The sequence below is a fragment of the Bos taurus genome, chromosome 25 (genome assembly GCF_002263795.3).
Source record: "Bos taurus isolate L1 Dominette 01449 registration number 42190680 breed Hereford chromosome 25, ARS-UCD2.0, whole genome shotgun sequence".
Taxonomy (NCBI): Eukaryota; Metazoa; Chordata; class Mammalia; order Artiodactyla; family Bovidae; genus Bos; species Bos taurus.
The window spans coordinates 15,820,475-15,847,731 of NC_037352.1; the positions used below are offsets into that span (position 1 = coordinate 15,820,475).

Below are 27,257 nucleotides of genomic sequence, written 5' to 3' on the forward strand. Positions count from 1 at the left end.
TCAAAAGCATCAATTCTTTGGTGCTCAGCCTTCTTCACAGTCCAACTCTCACATCCATACATGACCACAGGAAAAACCATAGCCTTGACTAGACGCACCTTTGTTGGCAAAGCAGTGTCTCTGCTTTTGAATATGCTGTCTAGGTTGGTCATAACTTTCCTTCCAAGTCTTTTAACTTCATGGCTGCAGTCACCATCTGCAGTGATTTTGGAGCCCAGAAAAATAAAGTCTGACTCTGTTTCCACTGTTCCCCCATCTATTTCCCACGAAGTGATGGGACCGGATGCCATGATCTTCATTTTCTGAATGTTGAGCTTTAAGCCAACTTTTTCACTCTCCACTTTCACTTTCATCAAGAGGCTTTTTAGTTCCTCTTCACTTTCTGCCATAAGGGTGGTGTCATCTGCATATCTGAGGTTATTGATATTTCTCCCGGCAATCTTGATTCCAGCTTGTGTTTCTTCCAGTCCAGCGTTTCTCATGATGTACTCTGCATATAAGTTAAATAAGCAGGGTGACAATATACAGCCTTGATGCACTCCTTTTCCTATTTGGAAACAGTCTGTTGTTCCATGTCCAGTTCTAATTGTTGCTTCCTGACCTCCATACAAATTTCTCAAGAGGCAGATCAGGTGGTCTGGTATTCCCATGTCTTTCAGAATTTTCCACAGTTGATTGTGATCCACACAGTCAAAGGCTTTGGCATAGTCAATAAAACAGAAATCGATGTTTTTCTGGAACTCTCTTGCTTTTTCCATGATCCAGCGGATGTTGGCAATTTGATCTCTGGTTCCTCTGCCTTTTCTAAAACCAGCTTGAACATCAGGAAGTTCACGGTTCACATATTGCTGAAGCCTGGCTTGGAGAATTTTGAGCATTACTTCACTAGCGTGTGAGATAAGTGCAATTGTGCGGTAGTTTGAGATTGCTTTAGCTCCTAATCAATTGCTTGGCAGTGGGGGAAAAAGGAAAGAATAATAAAAGTCAAGAGCTATACCAAACTGCTGGAGGAGGGGAAATACAGTAGCTAACTTTTCTGCTAGTGGATATGTACATTACAACTCAAGTAATTACTTTCTATCAGGCTGGTCCCCCCTGTTGCTTCATTACAGTTATTTTTTCTCTCTGCTGTGCTTTTCCACCACACAATGGTTTTCTTAGTCTCCAAGCCACTGGGTTTCCTAGAGAGACACTTTAACCTGGAGTTGGACCCAAAAATCCTCTTCCTCGTCTCTATTTGGCAGAAATGTTCTGGGACTGAGGCCATGGAAGCATTAGAGGGTGCACTGGGGAAGTCAGCTGACTCTGAATCCAGTCTGTCCCATTTACTGGTTGTGACAAGTTGCCTATCCTTCCTGTCCTCATCTGTCAAGTGGGAACCATCACAGTCACCTACCTCACATCACAGTCACAGCCTCTGCCATGAAGATGAAGCTGTGAACTGTGGAGTGCCTTGTCTGGCACAGAGAAAGTGCTCAGCCTGTAAATGTGATGATAGGATGACAGTAGTGTAAATCCACTAGTTTGACAGTTTTGTGAAGTGCAGAAACAACATCTGTTTCAACTAGGTTGTGTCTTCAGGTCCAGGTGCATTGCCTGGCACATAGCAGGAGCTCAGCAAGTCCTTTGCTGAAGTAAGAGATCAGGGAGCAAATGGGTGGTAACATGTAACACCACTGGACACAGCGCCTGATGCCGTTTATTCCCAAGTGGTGAAAGAATCACTGATTCTTTATTGCTTGTTTTTCACTTCCATGATTATTACAAGCATCTCTGGGTTTTTTTCCTGGATTGAGGACCAGTGGGAAGGTTTGTATCTTTACTTATTTATTTTGGCTAAGGGCATTTTCAGATCGTTCCACCTTGAAAATAGAAAACATCCCAGTGTCAGAGAGTCAGTGTCAGAAGAATGAGCTGTGGTGGGTTCTTGTAAGTCCTGAAGTTGGCTTAGCCACTTCTCCCCTTAACTAGGGGCGGGGGTGGCCAGCACGGGTACAGAGGAGTCCCACCTGGGGGCTCAGCAGGCCAGCATGTCACACCCGTCCAGCCACATGCCAGCTCCCTTGCAGCCAGGAGAGGACTGAATGTCATGTGTGATCCTCTGATGTCATAAGGCGGGTATCTAAGCTGTCCCCACCTCCACGAGAGGGGGCTGGGAGGCAGACACTGCAGCTGGCCACTTTCCCTCCAGTTTCCGTGACCAAGCCCTGTATCCTCCTTTGGTGAAGCCCTTGGAGACTGAGGTCAGGTGGCCAGTTACAAGTTCCTTCTCCTGTTAAATGAAGACAGTGTAACCTGCATGAATAATTTAACCTCTCTGTACTTCATCTGTAACATATGTGATGGTAACAGCACCCACTGTATGCAGTTGTTGGGAGGACAAAATAAGAGTCAATCTATATCAGTCACCTAGAACACAGGATTTATATCCTCAAGAGTTGTCATCCTCATTATCATTATCATCACTGTTATTAGATAAGTTTACCCAAGGTTTGGGGAAGACCTGGTAGCTCAGCAGTAAAGAAGTCGCCTGCAATGCAGGAGTCACAGGTTCAATCCCCAGGTTGGGAAGATCCCCTGGAGAAGAAAATGGCAGCCCATTTCAGTATTCTTGTCGGGAAAATCCCATGGACAGAGGAGCAAGGTAGGCTGCAGTATAAGCGGTAAAAAAGAGTTGGACACAACTGAACGACTGAACACACACACACACACACACACACACACACACACACTCAAGCTTTGAGAAGCTCAGTTTGCTGCTGCTGCTGCTGCTGCTAAGTCGCTTCAGTTGTGTCCGACTCTGTTTGACCCCATAGACGGCAGCCCACCAGGCTTCCCGTCCCTGGGATTCTCCAGACAAGAACACTGGAGTGGGTTGCCATTTCCTTCTCCAATGCATGAAAGTGAAAAGTGAAAGTGAAGTCGCTCAGTCGTGTCCGACTCTTCGAGACCCCATGGACTGCAGCCTACCAGGCTCCTCCGTCCATGGGATTTTCCAGGCAAGAGTACTGGAGTGGGGTGCCATTGCCTTCTCTGAAGCTCAGTTTGCTCCATTGTAAAATAGCTCTTGCTGCCTACCTTCTGGAGTGGTTCAAGGATCGAGTGAGTAGTATATATTAAATATTTATAATGTAACATACCAAGCACAATTCTTATTGTAGCTGTAACAGCTTGGTTTTTAGTGTGAAGTTTGGCGCTTTCACTGGTCCTTCTTTATTGTCATAAAATGCATCTATCGTAAGATTTACCGATAGTGGAGTTTAGCACATTCACAGTGTCTTGCCGCCACCATCACTGCCCAGTTGCAAACATTTTAATCATCCCAAAAGAAGACTCTGTCCCACTAAGCAGTCACTCTCCATTTCCCCTTCTCCTCAGTTCTGGCAGTTGCCAATCTGCTCGGTCTATAGATTTACCTAGTCTGTACATTTCACGTGAATGGACTTGTACAGTGTATGATCTTTTTTGTCTGGTTTCTTTCACTGACCTTCATGATTACAATGTCCATCCATGTCAGAGCGCGTGTCAATGTCTTGTTCTATTTTGTGGCTGAGTAATATTCCATTGTGTGGATAGACCACATTTGCTTTACCCGTTCTTCTATCAGTGGACATTTGAGTTATTTTCTCTTTTTACCTACTGTGACTAGTGATGCTATGAATATTCATCTACAGGTTTTGTTTGAACACCTGTTCTCAATTCTTCTGGGTATTATTGTGACTTTTAACATATGTGGTTCAATTACTAAGACAGAAAAGGAAGAAACAGCAAGAAGATAAAGTAAGAAAAGATTTCAGCTTCTGCATCTGGGTTTCCTTTTTCAACTAACCTCAGTTCTTTGGGAACCAACCACAAAGAGTTTTGTTGCCACTTTGTTCTTGAACTCTTGGGTCTTGTAAATAGCCCAAGGGCCATGGGTCCCCCTGGGGAAAGCCCTGATGATTGTAACTGGTGTGCCTGGGAAAGCCAGCCAGCCATCCTTCCCCTCTTTCAGAGGGAATAAGCAACAGGAGCTCTGAGACAACCAAACACCTACTGTGTGCCAGGCACTGGGCTGAGCCTTTCACACAGATGATCTCATGAAGTCTTTGCCCAAGTCATTCAAGGAAACTGAGGTGCAGAGAGGTAAAGTAACTTACAAGGTCACACAGCAAGGAGGCAAAGAGGCAAGCTTTAAACCAGTCACCCGACAGAGTGATGTCCCTGCAGGACCGTGGTGCATCAGGCTGCCACTCAGCTGGACTCATCTCAGCTGGAAACCTGCCCAGGTGTCTGCCTTCATGAGCTTGGCAATTCCATTTCAGAGACCTGGCACAGCCTCAGGGATTTCATTCATCCTTTGACCCCGTGTATAGTAAGTGACTTTTATGTGCTAGACATTGTGCCAGCCCAACCTTTCTCAGCTGGGATTCCTGATCTGAACCTCAGAACAGAGAAGTTGATCAGAGTGACTATGTTCTTGATTCTTACAAGGCTGGAACATAACTAGAACCATTCCTGGTGCACAGAGGGAAGCTAATCCAGGACATACAGTGGATACCCTGGGTACCAGGGATCAGTTTGTACAGGGATGTGGTCTCAAACCATCGCTGTGTGTCTCCAGCATCTAGAACAGTACCCAACACACAGCAGGTCTAACATCAATATCTGCTGAATGGATGAGTGGGGATATAGTGATGTGAACAAAATAGACGCGAGACCTCCTCTCATGGAGCACACATTCCTGTTTTACAATTTGGTCCTTTTCCATAATCCAAACCATTTCAATATTCAAGAACCTAACACTGAAAATAGTTCATCAATGATCAATGAACTTGTGCTAGACATTTCCAGCATAGCCATGTGTGAACAGATCTTTGGAACAGCCCCAGATCTATTACTTTTTTAAGTCACACTGTATCGGTCACTATAAGAACCAAAGGGAAGTGGGACTAAGGCATTAACCCCTAGTAAACATGTCAGGGGTAGCTGTAAATGAATAAGTTTTATCCAACAAGTGGAACGCATGAGTTCACAAATAGTTAAATAAAACCAGGGCTTACGTCATCCCCATTGAAATGGAACCATACAACTCAAAGTGATACCAGTGGTTTGAAAAAGCTGAATTCCTGGCTAAAGTTAGAACTCAACACAGTTCCGAGCACAGAGGAAATGTTCAGCACATGTTGAAGGAAAAGGAGAAAGGAAAGAAAGGACGGAGGGAGAGACAGAACAAGGGAAGAGAAGAGGAAATGTGATTACATTCCCAGTAATAACTCAGCTAATGCTTATGAAGTGTCTCCTGTGTACCGCGCACCCAGGCTAAGCACTTAGCCTAAATGCATCAGCCCGTTTATTCTCAGAGCAACTCTAGGAAACACGTCCTATGGTGAGTCCGTTGTTCAGAAGACAAGAGAGCAGCTCAGAGCACTGTATCTGCACGAGGTCTGACGGTCAGTGAGGGCAGAGCCCAGTCAGTCCTACTACTGAGATTTAGTCAGATCCTCTAATCCACCCACCTCCTTCCCACCAAAAAGACAAATGCAATCTGAACTGGCTATGTTCCTTAATGATGTTTGAACATTTCTTTTTAAGCTACTACATCTTTTCTCAACTAAACTTCACTCAAAACCCCAACACAGCTCTCTGAAGAACCTTGAGTGAGGCCCCACCGGCCCAGCAGAGCCCAGGGCTGAGCCAGATGCAGCTTGAGAACCACTGATCTACATGATGACATCTCTTTTAAAACATTTCCGAAGTTTTCTGTCTCCAAGAATTGCCAAATGTCTACACAGAGCCTATCTCCTCTGTTCAGACAGCCTGATTTCTTTCTTACATTCTCATCAGCCCCCTGAAATAACGCAGACAGCCTTGGAAGTCTGTGGGTAAAGAATACACTGGGTAGGAGTGATGTGTATGACTCTTGGGCCAGGTCATGTTCGTGAGTCTGAAGATGTGGGTGCAGAGTCATTAGAGGATTAGAGGTTTATTTAAATCAACTTCAAGGATGGAAGCAGAACAGATAGTGCTGGGCATGGAATTCACATCTGCTCACTGCTTAAACAATGGTCTTTCAATGTGGGCCTATAGGAGCGTGATATGATAGGATATGATTAATGCATGCGTGCGTAGTTCATTGACCAGAACAAGTCACCCATTTGCTTGGGTAGGTGGCACATAACAGGCTCCGCATAACCAGCCTTTTAAAAGATTAAATGAAAACAAATTAGAGTAGTTTCTCAGAAATGAGTTGGTTTTTTTAGATGGGAGAATTATCAGATATAAACTTTGAAATGCATATTTTGGTAAAATTCAGTAAGGATATTTAAGTATATTTTGTGATTTTACTTAGCATTATATTTCTTATTTAAATTAAACTTTGCTTTGAGCAGAGAAAAAAAATGAATACATTGGGTGCAGCATTTCCTGATCCTTCAGAATCTTTCATGAGCCAAGAATCTATGCTTAAAATTTGCAGGAGTGACCACAGCATTTGTCTTTCCATGGAGGAGTACGTGGCTTCTCTTCTGTGTTGCATCCTGACTTTGTTCCAATACAGACAGTCTAGTGAGCCTGGCAGGCTGCCAACGTGCTCAGGGACAGTCGTCTGTTCTCTGAGCTAAGTCTCACCCCAGGGCTGAAATCTGAACTGACCGAGCCCTGAAATTCTGAGAGGTGGAGATGCTTTTTGTATTCCACCCCTAGCAGAACAGACTTTAGTCCTAGAGAAGTAATAATAACAACAACAACAATAATGATAGCTAACATTTTAGCCTTCTGGGGACTAAGCTACCCAGCCTCGAGGGATCCCTGTTGCTTTCCCCTGTCCACCAGTCATCACCCCACTTCTGAAACCAGTTTCTGTATCATCCAGGATTGTTCAGTGGCAAGCAACAGTGTATGCTCTCTGGTTTCATTTACTCTTCATGGCCACCCTGTGTATAACAATGGACATGCGTTCTACAATCACATACATTGTGTATATAATTACGTACATTGTACATATAATTACATACATTGTACATATACTTACATACACTGTACAATGTAGCCATTGTTGTCATCCTCAGTTTTAAAGATGAGGAAACTGAGCTTGAAATAGATGAAATGACCTGCCAAAGGCCACACAGCTTGTAACTGGTGTAACCAGAGCTTAACCCTACGTCTGTCTGCATTATTTTAACCACTTCAAATCCTGATGTGTTCATGTTGGTGCGCTGGGGACACCTGTCCACTGAACTGAAATGGATCAATTACTACCATAGGTCATTGACCATCATTTGCACCCAGGAGAATGTGAAATGGTATAAATACCTGTTCTTAGCCATACACACAGAGGGAAAGTTGAACTTACCAATAGAGTTTAATTAGACTTCCCTGGAGCTCAAACGATAAAGAATCTGCCGACAATGCAGGAGACCAGGGTTTGATCCCTGGGTCGGGAAGATCCTCTAGCTAGAGGGAATGGCGATCCACTGTAGTATTCTTGCCCGGAAAATCCCACAGACAGAGGAGCCTGGTGGGCTATAGTCCGTGGGGTTGCAAAATGTTGGACGCGACTGAGCAACCAATACACAGGGATCTAAGTCCAAATTGAGCTTAATTTGGTTTAATACTAATTAATGCTCTCTTATCTTTATCTTATACTTGCATGTTCAGTCGTGTCCGACTCTTTGCAACCCCATGGACTGTAGCCCACCAGGCTCCTCTGTCCTTTGGATTCTCCTGGCAAGAACACTGGAGTAGGTTGCCATTTCCAACTCCTAGGGATCTTCCTGACCCAGGGATCCAACCTGCATCTCCTGCATTGGCAGGCAGATTCTTTACCACTGCGCCACCAAACCCTTCAATTTATACTCTAGTCCTTGCCGCTTGAACTGACACTGAGCTGATTCTTCCAAAAGTAGGCATGAGTTGACCAGGCAAAGATGTAAGAAGGGTGTCCCTAGCATAGGCACAGTGTGGATGGGCCCTCATTCTGGAACGCAGCACGTGTGTGGAGCAGGTTCTATCGGCCAGTCTGCAACAGGCATGAGGACCCAAACAGAAAGAGGCATGTGGCTGCTAGAACCTGCCCTGTTTCAGGTCTGTGCAAGACACTGATGAAATAGAGATGAATCAGACGAGGTTCATGTTCTCAGCTAGCATACTATCAAGGAACCAGAACATACATCACTTATATTACTGATAGGAATAAAAGCAGGTAAGATTTAAAAGGTCACATTTTGGTGGAAGATTGATAAGGAGTGGGAATATCTTTCCTCCAGCATTTCTAAGCCAAGGATATAGGGACTTCCTTCTGAAAACTTCCATTCATTGAACAGTCCTGTGGGCCAGGCACTAGGGGCGTCATACCCCCAACACAAAGGCAACTCAGAGACCATTGTCATGCCCATTTTGCAGATTAGAAAACTAAGACTCGGGGAACCTACTTAAAATCCAATGGCAAGAAAGTGCCAAACATCAGAGAGAAATTTCTACCAGTGCTTTTCCAAAAACAGATTTCACTGAAGCCAAGTTTTGGCTTTCCCACTTACATGACCTTTATTTTTAAGATTCAATCTTTTGATGTCCTCCCAAGGAGGCCTTGTCTTGTCCCCCCCAAAACCAAATCAAATAACTGGCTGCAATCAGTCGTTATAAAGGGATGCAGAATTTAGTTAAGCAAATGTTCTGCTCATTTGAGATGTCTCGTGGCATATGAGGAAAACCAGATTTCAGAGAGTTGAGATACAATCAAATAGACTTCACACACACACAGGGCTGAATGGCTATTCACTTCTTTGTGATTCCAGCAGCGTTCTTGGATCAGGCTTGGCCTCTAGGTGCTGATTCTTGTCAGTTACCTTTCCATTACAGCCATCTGGAGAAAGAGTTGACGTGTTAAGAGTTCCCACTGATAGAATGTCAGATAAACTGCCTGTTAGAATGGCTGATGTGTGCTTAAAATGAAAAATGTGTGTCTTAGAAATGTTCTGTGAAAGTGTTTAAGAAATGGCTTGCCAGTTCCTGCAAATGCAATGAGCATGTTTTAATTCTGCATGGTTTTCGCCAGTAACAAAGATAAAGCCAATTAAAGGCAATTGGGTTTTATTGTCCAGGTGGTTATCTAGTTTGCCGTCTGCCTGTGTAGAGAAGAGTTGTCCCCTGGTGCCTTTGTGATTTAGTCCACCTAGTATCTTCCCCCATCCCAAGAATCTCCATTTGTCGACATCCCCTGCTGTCCCTACTAGACGACAGGGACCATGGCCATCTGACCCATTGCAGTTCCAGGGGTCTGGCATCTGACCTGCCAAAGTGGGGCATTGTGTTTCCCAGGAGAGCAAACAGAACTTGCAAAGTCTTGGAGTCACGAAAGAGCACTGAACGATTCTAGAACTTCAAGTCATCCTGAAGACTGAAAGGACAGGGCCAGCCCATGACCCACTTTGCAGCCTCGCTGAGGAGCTGGGACACTGTCCTGCAGGAGATGGAGCACCACGGAGGATATTAAGTCGAAGAAGGGGTGCAATAGGCTTATGTTTTACATCTTACGACTCCTTCCCCGAGGATGGATTAGAGAGGAGTTTGGAAGCTGGGGCGGCATTTCATCCAGCTCACTTGTCCTCAGGTGCCCAACTGTGGCTATAATTATGCCCATGGGATCTAGAAAGAGTCCAGCATCTAGCTTTCCCTGTATTCTTGGGTCTTTTTAAAATTTTTTTCTTTTTTTTTTTTCCCTAATTTTATTTTATTTTTAAACTTTGCATAATTGTATTAGTTTTGCCAAATATCAAAATGAATCCGCCACAGGTATACATGTGTTCCCCATCCCGAACCCTCCTCCCTCCTCCCTCCCCATACCATCCCTCTGGGCCGTCCCAGTGCACCAGCCCTAAGCATCCAGCATCATGCATCGAACCTGGACTGGCAACTCGTTTCCTACATGATATTTTACATGTTTCATTGCCATTCTCCCAAATCTTCCCACCCTCTCCCTCTCCCACAGAGTCCATAAGACTGTTCTATACATCAGTGTCTCTTTTGCTGTCTCGTACACCGGGTTATTGTTACCATCTTTCTAAATTCCATATATATGTGTTAGTATACTGTATTTATGTTTTTCCTTCTGGCTTACTTCACTCTGTATAATAGGCTCCAGTTTCATCCACCTCATTAGAACTGATTCAAATGTATTCTTTTTAATGGCTGAGTAATACTCCATTGTGTATATGTACCACAGCTTTCTTATCCATTCATCTGCTGATGGACATCTAGGTTGCTTCCATGTCTTGGCTATTATAAACAGTGCTGCGATGAACATTGGGGTACACGTGTCTCTTTCCCTTCTGGATTCCTCAGTGTGTATGCCCAGCAGTGGGGTTGCTGGATCATAAGGCAGTTCTATTTCCAGTTTTTTAAGGAATCTCCACACTGTTCTCCATAGTGGCTGTACTAGTTTGCATTCCCACCAACAGTGTAAGAGGGTTCCCTTTTCTCCACACCCTCTCCAGCATTTATTATTTGTAGACTTTTGGATCGCAGCCATTCTGACTGGTGTGAAATGGTACCTCATAGTGGTTTTGATTTGCATTTCTCTGATAATGAGTGATGTTGAGCATCTTTTCATGTGTTTGTTAGCCATCTGTATGTCTTTTTTGGAGAAATGTCTATTTAGTTCTTTGGCCCATTTTTTGATTGGGTCGTTTATTTTTCTGGAGTTGAGCTGTAGGAGTTGCTTGTATATTTTTGAGATTAGTTGTTTGTCGGTTGCTTCATTTGCTATTATTTTCTCCCATTCTGAAGGCTGTCTTTTCACCTTGCTAATAGTTTCCTTTGATGTGCAGAAGCTTTTAAGTTTAATTAGGTCCCATTTGTTTATTTTTGCTTTTATTTCCAATATTCTGGGAGGTGGGTCATAGAGGATCCTGCTGTGATGTATGTCGGAGAGTGTTTTGCCTATGTTCTCTTCTAGGAGTTTTATAGTTTCTGGTCTTACGTTTAGATCTTTAATCCATTTTGAGTTTATTTTTGTGTATGGTGTTAGAAAGTGGTCCAGTTTCATTCTTTTACAAGTGGTTGACCAGATTTCCCAGCACCACTTGTTAAAGAGATTGTCTTTAATCCATTGTATATTCTTGCCTCCTTTGTCGAAGATAAGGTGTCCATATGTGCGTGGATTTATCTCTGGGCTTTCTATTTTATTCCATTGATCAATATTTCTGTCTTTGTGCCAGTACCATACTGTCTTGATAACTGTGGCTTTGTAGTAGAGCCTGAAGTCAGGTAGGTTGATTCCTCCAGTTCCATTCCTCTTTCTCAAGATCCCTTTGGCTATTCGAGGTTTTTTGTATTTCCATACAAATTGTGAAATTATTTGTTCTAGCTCTGTGAAGAATACTGTTGGTAGCTTGATAGGGATTGCATTGAATCTATAAATTGCTTTGGGTAGTATACTCATTTTCACTATATTGATTCTTCCAATCCATGAACATGGTATATTTCTCCTATACACTAATAATGAGAAAACAGAAAGAGAAATTAAGGAAACAATTCCATTCACCATTGCAACGGAAAGAATAAAATACTTAGGAATATATCTACCTAAAGAAACTAAAGACCTATATATAGAAAATTATAAAACACTGGTGAAAGAAATCAAAGAGGACACTAATAGATGGAGAAATAAAATTTTTTTCTTTAATTTTTAAAATTTATTTATTTTTGTTTGCACTGGGTCTTTGTCACTACACTCGGGCTTTCTCTAGTTACGAGAGCAGGGGCTCCTCTGTAGTTGTGGTGTGTGGGCTACTTGTTGTGGTGGCTTCTCTTGTTGCGGGGCACAGGGTCTGGGTACAGCAGTGTTGGCTTCATAGCGTTGGATTGTGGGCTCTAAAGCACGGGCTCAGTAGTTGTAACACACAGGCTTAGTTGCTCTGCAGCATGTGGGATCTTCCCGGACCAAGGATCGAACCTATGTCCCTTACAGGGGCAAGAGGATTCTTATCCACTGTACCCCCAGGGAAGTCCAGTACTCATGTTTTTGCAGTGGAAATCCACTGCAATCAAATCAGGGGTTGCCTTCTCTTATCTCCAGCTGCCTTTTCCCTTGCCTCTTCAGAGAACCCTGAACTTGGCCTTTCCTCTAGTTGTTCTGGAGTTCTAGCCTTCCTGAGAGATTTCCTAGCAGGCAAGAAGACTTCAGGAAGGTTCAAGCGTGCACCACCTGGAAAGTCGAGGAAAGTGATGGCAGTATCTCTCCTCCATCCTCAAAGAAATAAGCCTTATGGATCAGTTCAGTTCAGTCGCTCAGTCATGTCTGACTCTGCGACGCCATGAAGCGCCAGGCCTCCCTGTCCATCACCAACTCCCGGAGCCCACCCAAACTCATGTGCATGGAGTCGGTGATGCCATCCAGCCATCTTATCCTCTGTCATCCCCTTCTCCTGCCCTCAATCCCTCCCAGCATCAGGGTCTTTTCAAATGAGTCAGCTCTTTGCATCAGGTGGCCAGTCTTGGAGTTTCAGCTTCAACATCAGTCCTTCCAATGAACACCCAGGACTGATCTCCTTTAGGATGGACTGGTTGGATCTCCTGGCAGTCCTAGGGACTCTTAAGAGTCTTCTCCAATACCACAGGTCAAAAACCTTATGGATAAAATGGTCTAAATCCATTCCTGAGATAGGGTGCAGTGAGAAGGATCAAAGTGGCTGGGCTCAGATTGTAGATAAGAGCCTCAGAAAGGCCCACACCCTGGACAGAAGGCTTTATCTGTGCCAATTCCTGATGTGCAATGTATGCATGACAGAGGTCCCCTTGGAATGAAGTAGGGGGCTTCAGAAGGTGGCTGTGGTTTCCTGGCTCTTTATAAAGAAATGGAGCACATTTCTGCAGCCTATTTACCGCAGGAAAATGGGATTGAAAACAGTCTGCCCTCTGAACTTGGGTGATGAGATCTGAACTTCTGCTTCACCTCTTTTAAGACTTTGGCCAAACTGTTAAATCTGTGTGTCCCACTTCATTCACATATAAGCTAGTACCCATTTGATAGGGTTACTGTGGAAAGGAGGAGGAAGAGGAGCACTTAGCACATTGCAGACAACAAAAGGCATGTTTTCTGCATTGTTATGAAGTGTTTTCTCACTGCCCAGCATCTCCCGCAGATCAGAGACATAGGGAACAGCATTCCTGGCAGAGGGAACAGAACAGGCAAAGGCACAAAGTGGACGTCGTGCTGTCTGCCTCTGTGGGCGAAGCCCTGTCTAGGGGGCGGGCACTCTGCTGGGCTCGGCAGCTGCATCTGTGAGCCACGATGGCTGGTGCTCCCCTCGGGTGCTTGTTAAACGTGCTAGTGAATAACTGTTGAGTACTTACTGTGTGTCAGGTCCTGGAGGAAGAGAACAGAATTAGACCCAGTGCCTGCTGTCCTCATGACTCTAGCCAGACTCCTGAAAAGCACTGTTCAAGGTGCCCAGTTGAAAATAGCAGGCATGGGATTTTCTGCACCCTCCCCACCCCCACCCCCACCCCTTGCTACTTGACAAAAGGTTCATTTGGGTCGCACTGGTTGTTGGTACCTTGGGGAAACCCAGCCGGCCTGCTGAAGAAGCCGGCCAGCCTCCCCTGCTCTATCTCGTTCACAGTTTCCTTCTTCCTCCACATCCTGGTGGCAGCTGGCTCGGGTCCTATGTAATGATGTGAGCGCCAGCCATGCCCTCATGAACAGTTCCACATCTGGGAATTTAATCCTACAGAATCTTACCCACAAGTGGAAAGATAAATGTGTGATGATGTTCATAGGAGCAATACCCATATGGGGGGAGGTGGGTGAGAAAGCCACCTAAGCGTCCATCACTAGGGGATTGGCCGTGCCCATTCCATAGGCGTCTGTGCAGGCACTGAGAGAGTGAAGTCTTCCTGTGTGTCCTGATCAGACAGAAAATGATACATCATTACATCAAAAGTCACGTGCGTGCATGTTCCCATCTCTGTAATTAAAAATACATGTAAACACTACAGCATCTACTTCATAGGGTCATCATGAGCCATAAGTGGGTTAATAGGTGCAAAGTGCTTAGAACAGCATCTGATCCACACAGTAAGCACTCAAGTGTTAGATCCTGGAGGAGGGCATGGCAACCCACTGCAGTATTCTTGCCTTAGAGAATCCCATGGACAGAGGAGCCTGGCGGGCTACAGTCCACGGGATTGCAAAAGGGTCGGACACGACTGAGTGACTAAGCACAAGTGTTAGATACTATTTTTACCTCTGCTCTTATTTCATTCTCTATCTTGCTGTAGCCTAAGTTTCATAGTTATAATTTTAAAAGCACAGGAAATGGTTACAATTAACCTTCCCACTACCGTGGTTTTCTGTACTCTTGGGTTCCTCATAGAGGGATGGAAGATGACATTTCTCCTAGGGTCACACAGCCCTCGGCAGATCCATGTGGCTGGGGTCACAAACTTGTCTTGATTTGCCCAGAACTGTCTGATTTTAAAATGAAAAATTCTGTGTCCTGGGCACCCCCTCAGTTTTGGGCACCCCAGGACAGATGACCATTCTCCATATGCCTTTGGTGGCCCAGTTGCTTTAGGAAGAATACAGACAAGGCATCATTATTGCTTTTCATATATTAGGAGAAAACATAAAAATAATACATCCAAATGGAATATTATTTAGCCTTATAAAGGATGGAGATTCTGACCCATTTAACCACATGGATGAACCTTGAGGACACTGTGCTATGTGAAAGAAGTCAGTCACAAAAAGATAAACACTGTATGATCCCATTTACGTGAGGTCTTAGAGTCTGACTACTCTGAATATTCAAAGAGACAGAAAGAAGGATGGTGGCCAGGGGCAGAGGGGGAAGTGGGGAGTTGTTTAATGGATTCGGTTTCAGTTCTGCAAGATGAAAAGAGTTCTGGAGATGGATGGTGGCGATGTGTGCACAGCAGCTTGAAAGTTCTTAAGACAACCAAGCTGTACAAACTGAAAATGGTTAAGACGGCAAATCTTATGTTACATGTGTTTTGCCACAATTTAAAATTTAAAATAAATTTAAAATATAAAATACATGTTAAATATTTTAAATAGTAAAATAAAAAGGTACATCCACTACCATGAATACGGTTGCATACAGTAATGCTAAGGTGGTATTTAAATTGAACAGCCATAGCAAATAACGGCACAGATGATACCCTCGTGGAAGAAGTTGGGGAAATAATGTAATATATTCTGAGCTCAAACTGAAGGCACCTCAGTCCTCAGCTTGTGCTGTTCCACAGGCCCCCATCTGCTGCCCCCAACCACATTTCTGCTCCACAAATGGCCCACCCATTGCAAACAGGAGGGCTAAATCCAGTGCCCTCTGGGGTCTGGGGATGCCTGGCAGCATCAGTGGTTTGAAATCCTGAGTCCTGACATTCACGATGCTCTGCGCTGAGCTTGGCCTTAGCACCGTCAACCTCACCAGCAGCCATGAGTACCTGGTGATAGGGCCTTAGCGTCTGTTATCAGGAGAGTGGTGTCCGGCACAGCGCGGTGGGTAGGAGGGACCCGGAGGAGGGCAGTTAGCTTGGTGTTGGGCTCCTTCTAAGTGAGGCGGGGCAGGCCCACCCTCTTCACCCTGCCACACGCTGCCAGCAGACAGGCTGGCCTGGGCCTGGGCTGGGTGCCCGTGGACCTGAGAGCTATACCCCTCCCTCCTGTGTGTCCTCACGCCCAGAACCATATGCACATCAGACACAGGGGACAGTGCGGTGACCTCTGGGAGCCAGTTCTAACTCTGCCACCAGCTGGGAGACTGTAGACAAGTTCCCTCCTGGGGGGCATTTCCCAAACCATGCTCTGCAGAACATTCATGGGTGTGATGCTCAGAAAGCCTTCCAGGTTCAATTCAGGTTGGGTCTTCTACTGCTATCCCCAGTTCAAAATGTCTTAAGCTTCTGATGCTCACGATGGCAGTAATAATACTATTAAACAGCAGTTAACCTTTATCAAAAGGCTTATATGGGCTGGATGCTACCGCATGCATCTTAACACACTTTATTTTATTTAATACTCCCAACACCTGAGGCTTATGGAGATGAAAGTAACTTGCCTGAAATCTGGGCTCTCAAGAAGAGGCCATGGGGAGAAGATGAAGGAAAGAGGAAGAGAATTAACTACCAATATTCATGCTCGGCTTAAAAGCAGCGCTTCCTAAACTTTAAAGGGCACACACATCACCTGGGAGTCTTGTTAAAAGGCACGTTTTAACTCAGTAGGTCTTGGGTGGAGCTGAGGTAGGGCATGTCTAACAGCAGTGGGCTGACGCTGCTGGTCCCAAGACCAGGCTCTGAATGAGGAGGCTTTGGAACACTTGAGTTTTCTCTTATGCCTGAGATGAGATTCATTCCCTCATTCATGCACTAATTCATTCATTCATCCATCCATCCATGTGTAGATGCCATCTAGTAGCAAAGAACTGGAACTTTGCATTTGGAACCAGGTTCTAATCCCAGTTCTGCTCTGTTCAGTAAATGAGCGTTTTCTTTGAGCCTCAATTGCCCATCTATAAATGGGAATGGAACACATTTTAGAGATTCTTCTGTGACCATTAAACGTAATAAATTGTAGCAAAAGTCTGCCTTGGGGGCCCAGGTCATGGTGGACATTCCATAAATGGTGGTGCTTCAGGAGCTTATTTTACTATTCATGTGTTTATTTAACCCTTTCAAGTGAGGTTTCTAGATGGTTCCAATAGATTTGTTTACATTAAAACAAATGTATTTATTAAAATTATTTGTCATATATATTTACTTACATATTTCCATAAAGATGTCCCAGTAGCTCCAAAAGCTATAGTGATGGGCCCCAGGGTCCCCACCATGAATGCGAGACGTGTCTTCCAAAAGGTGGAAAGAAATTGAGGAGGAGACAGCCACACATTGATGAGCTGCACACACCACTTGGCAAATGACCACCAGAAAGGAGGAGTGAGAAATGCTTGTGAAGGGGAGAGAGCCAAAGACTGGGTAAAATGACAGCCAATCCCAAGCTGTTAATTATCCAGAGGGAACTAAATATTACGTAGGCAATTATCAACAGGCTTCTGAAAGCCACAATAGGGAAACCTGGTCCCCAGCCTAGTCCCTGCAGAAGGGCTCAGGCCACGGGTTTTATTTAGCATGCAGGGCAGGCTCTTCACCCAAGGAGGGGGCGGTGGCTGGGTCACCTTCGTGTCCAGCCAAGCCAGGACCCAGCGCTGTGCTTTGAAAATCGGCTTTACCCACAAGCGCTGGACCTGGAAGCCGCAGCCCCCTCCCCACCGGCCCTCCCTCCCCGAAGATGTCATCTTTTGAGATGATTTCATGTGGAAGCATCGCTAAGTAAATTCGCTAAATGCCTATTCATCCCTGTCAGATGGGGACGCGGTGAAGCGGTAAATGTGAAAATGGCCCCAGCTCGGGGCCCTGAAAGGCACTTTCTGGGGCTGCCAAATGAAGCCGCAGCCGATGACCCTGGGAGGCCTGAGGCTTCGCGAGAGGGGGTGCGGGAGCCCCGGCCCGGCCCCTCCAATCCTCCCACTGAGGCCGCTGAGAGGCCCCTGTTTATTATTCCTGCTGCCAGGGACCCATTCAGAGGTTAACTTGTCCCTGTATTCATCGGGAGGACAATAATGAACTGTCGCAGAGAGTGGCGAAGGGGTTGGTAAAGAGGCACCTCTAAGCCATGGAGCTGGAACAGGCCTCTGTGATTTGGAAAGAGAGGTTGCTTAATTTCCTTTCCAGGCTGGTTTAGTTTCCACCTCTCCAGGACCTTCAAGAAGCCCTTTGCCCACCGCTCTCCATCACTGGGCGTGAGGCACGCCTGGGCTTCACCCTGCCCGCCTGCGGAGATGCTCCACGTGGGCGCGGACACGTGGGCTTGGCTTTCTGTCTGCGTCCCCAGGCTGCACCCTTGCGCATATCCGCAGGGCTAAGCTGTCTGCGTTTGTGCCCGTGTGGATTTACCTTGTTGCAGACATGTGAGGTTTTTCTGGCATTTGCCAGCCACTAGAATGGCAGGTTTTGAAGTGGTTGATTTCCACACTAGGACCGGCTGTCGGCAGTGCTGGGTTCTGCTGCAGCATCTCCTAACTGCTCTGTCCCCCCTCCGCTGGAATTATGAGTTGGTCAACAAGAGTTGGCCAATCAGAGAGCAGGGGCTTGGCGTGGCGCGACTTCGGGTGATGCAGGGAAAAGAGAGAGGGAGGGATGGCTGGGAGCGGCCCCTATAGGCTGGTGAGAGGCCAGAGCAGAGCACCTTACATTTATTGTGCACCTACTGTATGCCCTCATGTACCCAGTTATCCATCAGCGTGTATATCTACTTTGTGCAGGGCAGCCAGGTGAAGGCTGTCACTCAGAGGTTGAATGACTTACCCTAGGACACACAACAGGGTCGGGAATGGAGCTGAGATCTATCTCCAGCCCCTTCTGCTTCCAGAGTGCAGGCATCGCTTTCTGAGGCACCCACCTGCCCCCCCCCACCCCCCACAAAGTTCTAGCCTCCTTTCTCTTCCCAGAGATGCACCTTCACCTGTTCTCCCAATTTGAAAGGATGGTTAACCCTTTCCTTCTAAGTAAACCCCCCCTACCCCCAGCAGAGAAGCTGATGATAAAGGAGCTGTCACTTCAGCACCATTTACCTGTTTGGGTTTATTCAGCGTAAGAGGCGACTGCGTTTCTGGCAGATGGAGACCCGTGTGACTGCCTTTTAAAATACTGTCACAGCTGTATGCACAAGCTGATTAGCTGTGACTACACTGCTAGTGCTGAGATTGATGGCGATAAATTTGGGATAACAATGCTGGGAACGATGTCACCTGTTTGTATTGCACTTCATATTTCTTAAAGCTCTCTCAATCAGTAGCCCAGGGGCTAGGGAGGATTTAGCATTCATTCATTCATCGATGCATTCGTTTCTCAAAGTGCATTTGAAGGCGTCACTTTAAACTCATCTCACCGTTAGTCATCCACTCATCCAGCAAGCATTGCTGTACCTCCTACTATGATTACTGTACCTCCTACTATGTGCCAGTGATGAGCGAGTTTGATTAGGTTCTGTCCTCATGGAGCTTACATCCTAATGTAAGCAAATTTAGCCCTTTCAGATGGTGATGAGATCATATGTAAATAGAGTGATATGTTAAGTGAAGGGGAGCGGGTGCTGCTTTAGGTTGGGGACCTAAAAACAGCCTTTTTCATGAGGTGACATTTGAAAAGAAATCTGGATGACAAGAGCAGACATAGAAAGATATGGGGCAGAATTTCCCAGGCACAGTTCAGTTCAGTTCAGTTCAGTCGCTCAGTCATGTCTGACTCTTTGCAACCGCATGGACTGCAGCATGCCAGGCCTCCCTGTCCATCACCAGTAAACTCCTGGTGTTTACTCAAACACATGTCCACTGGGTCAGTGATGCCATCCAACCATCTCATCCTCTGTCATCCCCTTCTCCTCCTGCCTTCAATCTTTCCCAGCATCAGAGTCTTTTCCAGTGAGTCAGCTCTTCCAATCAGGTGGCCAAAATATTGGAGTTTCAGCTTCAGCATCAGTCCTTCCGATGAATAATCAGGGTTGATCTCCTTTAGGATGGACTGGTTGGATCTCCTTGCAGTCCAAGGGACTCTCAAGAGTCTTCTCCAACACCACAGTTCAAAAGCATCAATTCTTCAGTGCTCGGCTTTCTTTATAGTCCAACTCTCACATCCATACGTGACTACTGGAAAAACCACAGCCAGGCACAGTGAGAGCAAAGGCCCTGAGGTTACTTTGTATCTGCCACCGAGATATTCACTGATGTCCTATTGTTTGCCAATCCCAGTGCTGGGTCCTGGGGATTCCAAAACAAGTAAGACACTACACTAATTCTCAAGGAGTTCACAGCATATGGGAGTGTGTAGGACACAAACATACAAACAGTCCATTTTAGCATACTTTGGTAAACTTGGTGATGGAGGTACATGAAAGAAGATGCCTCATGCACCTTGCAAGGTATAAATGAAGGAGGGGATGTGGTTGCTGTGACAAAGAAGGGAGCCAGTCACAAGTGTCCATGGTCTCTGGAGGCTCTGACTTTCCTCTTGGTTTGCTTCCACAGGACAAATGACCAGCTGGTGGCATTTCTCTCCCGATACCGAGACATGAATTTCTTGAAGTCGCATGGCCGGGACAATGCAAGGTAGTATATCTTCCCTCTACCCTTGTGCAAAAGAGAAATGAAATCTGAGTCATCATTTGGGGGCTTCCTTCTAGACTGGTTTGATGCAACCAGAAATAAGTTGAGGACGGGAGAGAGGCATGGCACGGCTGGGCCTTGGCCCTTCCTGTGCAGAATCTGAAGTGGTCTCTCCTGCCAGCCAGAAACAGAGAGAACGGCAAATGTGTCTCATCATGTCATATAAGCATTTCCATGAGCCTGTGTTCTCATGGCAGTCCTCTGAGGAAAGTAGGGTAATCATTTTATACTCATTTTATTGGGAGGAAGACCGAGGCCCATAGTTCAAGTTCATGATGTCCCATGAACATACATTCGGTTTGCCAGTCATTCAGCAAATATTCACATGGGGCCAAACGTGTGCCAAGCACCCTTCTAGAGGTGAATGAGACAAAATCCTCACTCTCATGGAATTTACTTTCAAGTAGGAAATTGAAAGTCTCACACCAGAAGGGAGTTGGAGTCAAGGAAACCAACTTCCCGCCCTGTGCCTTCACCATTGCCTCACTCTTGCTGTCTAAGTTGTGGGCAGGGATTTGAGGCAGCAGAATCCTTTGTGCCTCTCTCACTTAAACTGAGGGAAGCAAACAGCATCGCTACAGACCCCCTCGTTGTTGTTGTTGTTCAGTCGCTCAGGCATGTCCTACTCTTTGCGACCCCATCGACTGCAGCACGCCAGGCCTCCCTGTCCATCACCAACTCCCAGAGCTTACTCAAACTCATGTCCATTGAGTCGGTGATGCCATCCAACCATCTCATCCTTTGTCATCCCCTTCTCCTCCTGCCTTCAATCCTTCCAGCATCAGGGTCTTTTCCAATGAGTCAGTTCTTCGCATCAGGTGGCAGAAGTATTGAAGGGTCAGCTTCAGCACCAGTCCTTCCAATGAACATTCAGGGTTGATTTCCCTTTGAGTTGAGTCTAAATCTCTGTGGCCCTCTGCTAGAAGGGCTACAGTCTTGAGCGCCCTCTGTAGGAGAGATCACATGATCTGCTTCACCATCTAGAAAGAAAAAACCATTACAAACCCACTCAGGATCACTCTGCCAGCTTTTTAAAAAGGCTTATTTATTTTTAATTGGAGGATAATTGCACTACAATGTTATGTTTGTTTCTGACATACATCAACATGAATCAACCATAGGGCTCTGCCATCTTAGAACATTTTTCTAGCGTTGAACTCAGAACTTAATCTGACAGTTCACAGGATAATTTTAGCATGTTAACGTGTTCTGTTTGGCCTTGGTTCTGGTTTTGTTCTGTTTAATTCAGGTGCTTCATCTGAAGATTAATAGCCCCATTTAAAAAAATAGCAATGTTTCCAGCTCATCTTAAAAGATCCACTTAAATGTCCACTTACTCTGTGCCTGAATTTTCTCATGAAGGTTGTATTGTCTTAGACAAAGCCTGTGTTCTACAGGACCCTGCAGTTCTTGCTGCCTTCTCCCCTACCTGGTCCCAATGCCCTTCAGTTTGCCCATCTCTGCTGTTGGTGTTCTCCACTGCTGCTGCTGGAGGTGTCTTTCTGGCTGGCTCTGTGATCCACTTTGCCCAGATATCCACAGCAGGGAGAGACAGAGGCAAGCAGTGGGCTCCATTTCCCAAGTTTTCAAGAAGTAATCCCCAAATCCTTGGGTTGCATCACTTTCCTTAATTTTGACTTTGACTTCATCCAACTGTCTGTTGGATCCATCTTGTCCAACTGACAGTCTGCATTCTTTACATTTAATAGCAACCCCTAGACTTGAGGATGCTCTGTAAATTAGCACAGATTAGTATAGCATGTTTTGGCCACTAAGCTGGACAAACCTGGGTGGATAAAGAAGATGTACACTGTAATACACTATAGCCATATAGTGTACTGTGTTCCTGCTAAGTGCCTATCACTCTGCTGGCCCCGTTTCACACAGGATCCAGCTTTATTTTTATAGTCACTCAGATTCCATGGAGGTGGTAAGTTATCAGAACTAGCCCAGATTTTGGTTCCCCACCCTTAGATAGAGAATGAAGACCCTTATTATTTATAATACATGGTTTGTGCAAAGTTACATCATGAGAACAAAAAATCCACTGTAAGTTGATAAACTTGTGTCTAAATTACATCCACCCTAGTATTGTTGTTCTAGCCTACTCAGTATTTATTCTCTGTCTGCTATTTCCAGGCACTGTGCTAAGAGCTGGGTATGGCACAGAGGTTAAGATTGTGAATTTTGGGAGTCATATCTCCTGGGTTGAAGCCCTGATCTACCATGTCCTGGCTGTGTTGCATTGGACTGGTGACTTAACCTCTCTGAGCCTCTTCCCTTATCTGTACGATGGACATATTAATGGACTTATACTCATGAGATCATTGGAAGGATTGAATGAGATGCTGTGTATAAAGCATTTGGCACATCATAAATCCCTGTGATGGTGATGGTGGGGTGGTGGTGGTGATGGTGGTGGTGATGATGGTGATGGTGGTGGTGGTGTCATTGATGATAAACATCAGACTGAAATACTGCAGGCGGGAGAAATAAATAGTCGATGTACAGGCCAGGGTTGTGCCTTTGAGTTTTGTGAGTACGTCTTGTCCAGTTGATGTGCCTCCGGAGTTGACAGGTGTTACCCAAATGGCACAGCAGGATACAGAGCAGGGTAAAGACTCAGGCTCAGGAGATATCGCTTGCACCTCCCTCTAAAACCCTAAAACCCAAGGCTCTCTGGACAGAAGAGCTCACAAGTTCCAACACTCATGCATGAGTCCTCAGCCAGGATTCACTCACTTAGATGAATTGAGGGTTTAATAGTAAAATGAGCCATCAGCCGCCACTGTCTCCTCTTTGGCAGCTGAGGGCTCCCTGCTGTGAGAACAAGCCTAACCATGCACATCTTCCCTTGTGTCACCCACAGGGGCACCCTGGGCGAGGTTTGGCTCTGGTTCTGCACTGATTGTATGTTAGGAAAAACTCTTTTTTTGTTGTTTTTGGTGGGAAATGACAGAAACTCAGCTTAAACTTGATTAAAGGGTAAAGGAAGTTATTGGATGATTCAACTAAAACACTAGTATCTGACTTTGGGCATTGCTGAATCAAGCAGTTCAAATGATATCGTCAAGCCCAGACTCTGTTAGTTCTTTTGAAAATTATTTCTTATTGGTCTGGAGAGGGTTAAAATAAAGCAAACACAGCACATCAAGTAGTCAGGTAGTTCACTAGCAGAAATATTTTTTTTAATTGAGGTATAACTGACATATTAGTGTCAGGTATGAAGGTGAATGTGTTCGTTGCTCAGTTGTGTCCAACTCTTTCTGATCCCATGGACTGTAGCCCACCAGGCTCCTCTGTCCATGGAATTCTCCAGGCAAGAATACTGAACTGGGTTGCCATTTCCTTCTCCAGGGGAGCTTCCCAACCCAGGGATTAAAACTGGGTCTCCTGCATTGCAGGTAGATTCTTTATTGTCTGAGCCATAGCATTCAATATATGCATATATTATAAAATCACCACCACAATATGTCTAGTTAATATCCATCACCACGTATAGTTAGTTTTTTCTCATGATAAGAAATTTTAAGATCATAGCAACTTTCAAATATGCAATATGGTATTATTAACTGTGGTCACCATGTTATACATTACAGCCCTCGACCGTATTTATTTTATAACTGGAAGTTTGTTCCTTTTGACCACCCTTACCCTTTAACTTAACTTCCATTAGTTCTCTTTCCCTTTGTGTGGGTTTAATTTTCTGGCTTCAGATGGTGACCCTTCTCAACATATTAGCCTCATTTTACTGATGAGGACACTGAGACTCAGAGAAGTGAAGTGACTTGCTTACGCTCACACAGCAAGGGCAGGGCTAGGACTCAGGCCTAGAGGAATGTGTCCCCAGAGCCCAGACTCAGAAGCCTGCATGATGCAGCCCATCTGTGCTTGGGTCCTGCTTTCTTCCAATATGCTGGGTGGCTTCGGAGCAGCCACTCTGCTTCTCTGGGCTTCACTGTGTTGGACAAATGCAGTGGTTGAATGAGATGATCTCCAAATGCCCTCGCATTCTGATGTTCCATGCTTCAGGACCAGCCCTTGCAAAGACAATGTGACAGAGGCAGAGAGTATAAAAGATGGGAAGATGGAGAGAGACAGAAGCAAGCAGTGAGATACAAAATAGGCCACAGGGTGCCTCCGTTTTTAATCCCGCGTGGTTTCTAATAGCAGTTTTGACCTTCTGTCCCTAACTCGTCTTTAGCAGTCAATTTGGACTTCCAGCTCCCGCTGCTAAGAGATGGCATAAAGGCAAACTAGTATTTTAATAGCTGCCCAATTGGTCCTGACTGTTCCTATAATTAAATGAAGGAGAGTGTAGTGTTCACTCTATTTCCTTGTATTCCTCCAAAAATCAAGTGGCTAGACATATTGAAAGACATGCAGCGCAGTTATCATTTTCCCAGATAATCTCTGCAGGGCTAGCAGAAGCAGGTGCCCTGAATAAGCAGGTCTTGGCAAACATCCCCAGAACTCCTGGTTTCTGCTCAGAGAGCATCAGAGAAGTTCCCCCAGATCTTGGTAGACTGATCAAATCTCAGAGTATGGGACCTCTTACAGGGAGATGGAAAGAAAAACTTATTTCCCTTAGCCAGAATAGTTTCTGAGACTTTCTGGCCTTGGTTGGTGTCAGTGCCCAAATAATTTAAGGTCACCAGGATCCCAGGGCTCAGTCTTGGGGCATAGTGTGGAGTATTGGTAACAGCATGGGCCCTGGAGTCCAGACACCTGTGTCAAAATGCCAGCTCAGCTTGTGATAGCCAGGGCACTCTGACAAACGGCTTCGATTCTCCATGCCTTCATGTTCTCCTCTTTATAAGATCCAGACATGGGGGGATTGTCTGGATCACATAAGATCCAGTGATGTAGGGATTGTGGAGGACTGAGTAGCCTCACAGACCACAGGAAGCATCTAGCCAGGTGCTTTTCAGTGTGTTATCCCATTTCAGAGATGAGTACAACTGAGGCTTGCAAAGTTGTTTAACTTGCTCCAGGTTCCACACAGCTGGTATTGGAGCCTGGTTTGGTCTGACTGTTATCACCGCATTTTAGTGACTACATCTGAGAGGACCTGTTACTTTGAGTTCTTAGGGTGTGCAGCTGAAAGAGCAAAATTCTACTGATTTTAAGCAGAATTATTTTTTAAATGAACAAGGGAGGAAAATCAGCCCATCCCCTACTTTCTAGAGTCAGCCTCTCCTAAATTGTGTTCATGATCCACACGTGAGATTATTTGGGGGAGTTCATGAAGGAGTGTCATGGGAGAATTTGTATTGAGTTTATGTGCATCAACAAAAATTTATATAATTAATCCAGTACTTCACAGATATTATGCTTAGAATAAGATTAAGTTAAAAAAAAAAAAAAAAAGAACAGTTGAAGCTATCTAAAGTTGGTTTAGAAAAAAAAAATATTGAGGGCAGTCCCATACAGAGTTCGTAAAGCCTATAGCATAGCTGTTAAGAATCCAGGTTCTGGAACCAGACTGCCAGGGTTCACATGCTAAGCACTCATCAGGTGTGTGGCCCTGGGTAAGTTAAATCAATCACTTGTGCTTCAGATTCTTTATCTGCAAAATGGGAAGAATGATAATAAAGCCACCCTCCTAGAACTGCTGCAAGAATTAAAGCAGGGGATATGTGGATAAGCTCTTGGAATAGTTAGGTGTGCATAATAAGTTGATGACGGTGGTGATGATGGAGGTGGCGATGGGGACAGGGCTGAAAAACCTTGAAGATGGTGTGTATCCACATGATTAACATTTTAGAAACACTTTTTACAGTTCTTAGAGAAAGATCTAGTATTTCAAATGTAAAAAGCCTAGACCAGAAGGAAGCTAGGAAGGGTCCCAGCTCTCAGGTCACAAGTGGCATAAACAAGTTTCTTCCTGTTCCCAGGTCTGGGATCCACCTGCTAGACGTGGTGGTGCCCCGCTGGCATCAGAATGGCAGCTAAGCAGATTCGCCAGCTCTTCTCTCTGACATTGAACTAATCTTCGGGCCCAAAGCTCCCTTGATGTATAAACAGGCAACTGTTTAACCAAAAATTGGCAAATCCATCGAGAGCCTGGCCAGGAACCTCCTCCAAGCAAATCTGCTTTCAGGAGGCCCGTTGGTGCCAGCTTGCTTATCAGGAGAACTCTCTCCCCATCTGTCTTGTAGCACCATGATTGATGGGAGGAGATAATTAATATCTCATCTCCAATGGGGAAAGCAGATTGCATTCCTCTCTCTCTTTCCTTAAACCCAACTGGTGAGTTTATCGCTGTTTGCATGTTCACTTTGTTTAATCCAGTTATGGCAGCCATGTCAAAATAAAGCTTAGCATCACACAGGCACCCGCGCAAAGCTGTGTACACAGCTCTGTGGGCCTCCTCATGAGTTTTGAAGTCAACTTTAGAACTTTTCTGTTTTCGAAACAATACATGTTGAAGTTAGACCAAAGACTAGAAGACAAGTTTGTGCACTGTCATCTCTGAGATAAAGAGTATGTTTTTTCATTTCCTTTTTTGCCTTATCTTTGTGTTCCATGCCTAGGGAGGCCTACATTACTTTCATAATTAGAATGTAATGCAGTAGATATTGTTTTTAAATTTGTGTGAAATTTAAAATAGGGAAAATCAATTAGTCCTCAGTGGACCTTTAGACTCTCAGAGGCACAAGCTGATTCAGGCCCTGAGTACTATAAAGAGCATGGGTCACCCAACCTGGGGTTCTTGGTTCCAGGATTTGGGCCCTGAGTCTGCATTTCTGCTTAGAATGGTTTTTCTTTCATTCCTGAATGTGAAACTCAAGTCAACTTTCTTCACCCGGAGTGTATGTAATACAGGGTTTACTGTGTGCAGATACTGTCCTAAATGCCTTATAGATATTAATTCTTTCAATTCTCACAACAATCCCATGATATAAGCACAGTTAGTATCATGCCCATTTTCTACATGGGAACATCGAGGCTAGAGAGATTAAACAACATACAGTTTGGGAATGGGGAAACAGACTTGAATGCAGGTGGTCTGGTTCCGGGGTCTAGACT

At 45.1% G+C, this 27,257-nt stretch overlaps 1 protein-coding gene across 1 annotated transcript in view; it reads left to right on the forward strand.

Annotated features, from left to right (window-relative positions):
* The window catches only part of XYLT1 (xylosyltransferase 1), a 352,297-nt gene that overhangs the window by 279,074 nt on the left and 45,966 nt on the right, over positions 1-27,257 (forward strand). The window contains exon 6 of the mRNA XM_002698037.6: positions 20,088-20,168. Within this exon, the coding sequence (XP_002698083.1) occupies positions 20,088-20,168 (81 nt within the window). The remainder of the gene's footprint in view (positions 1-20,087; positions 20,169-27,257) is intronic.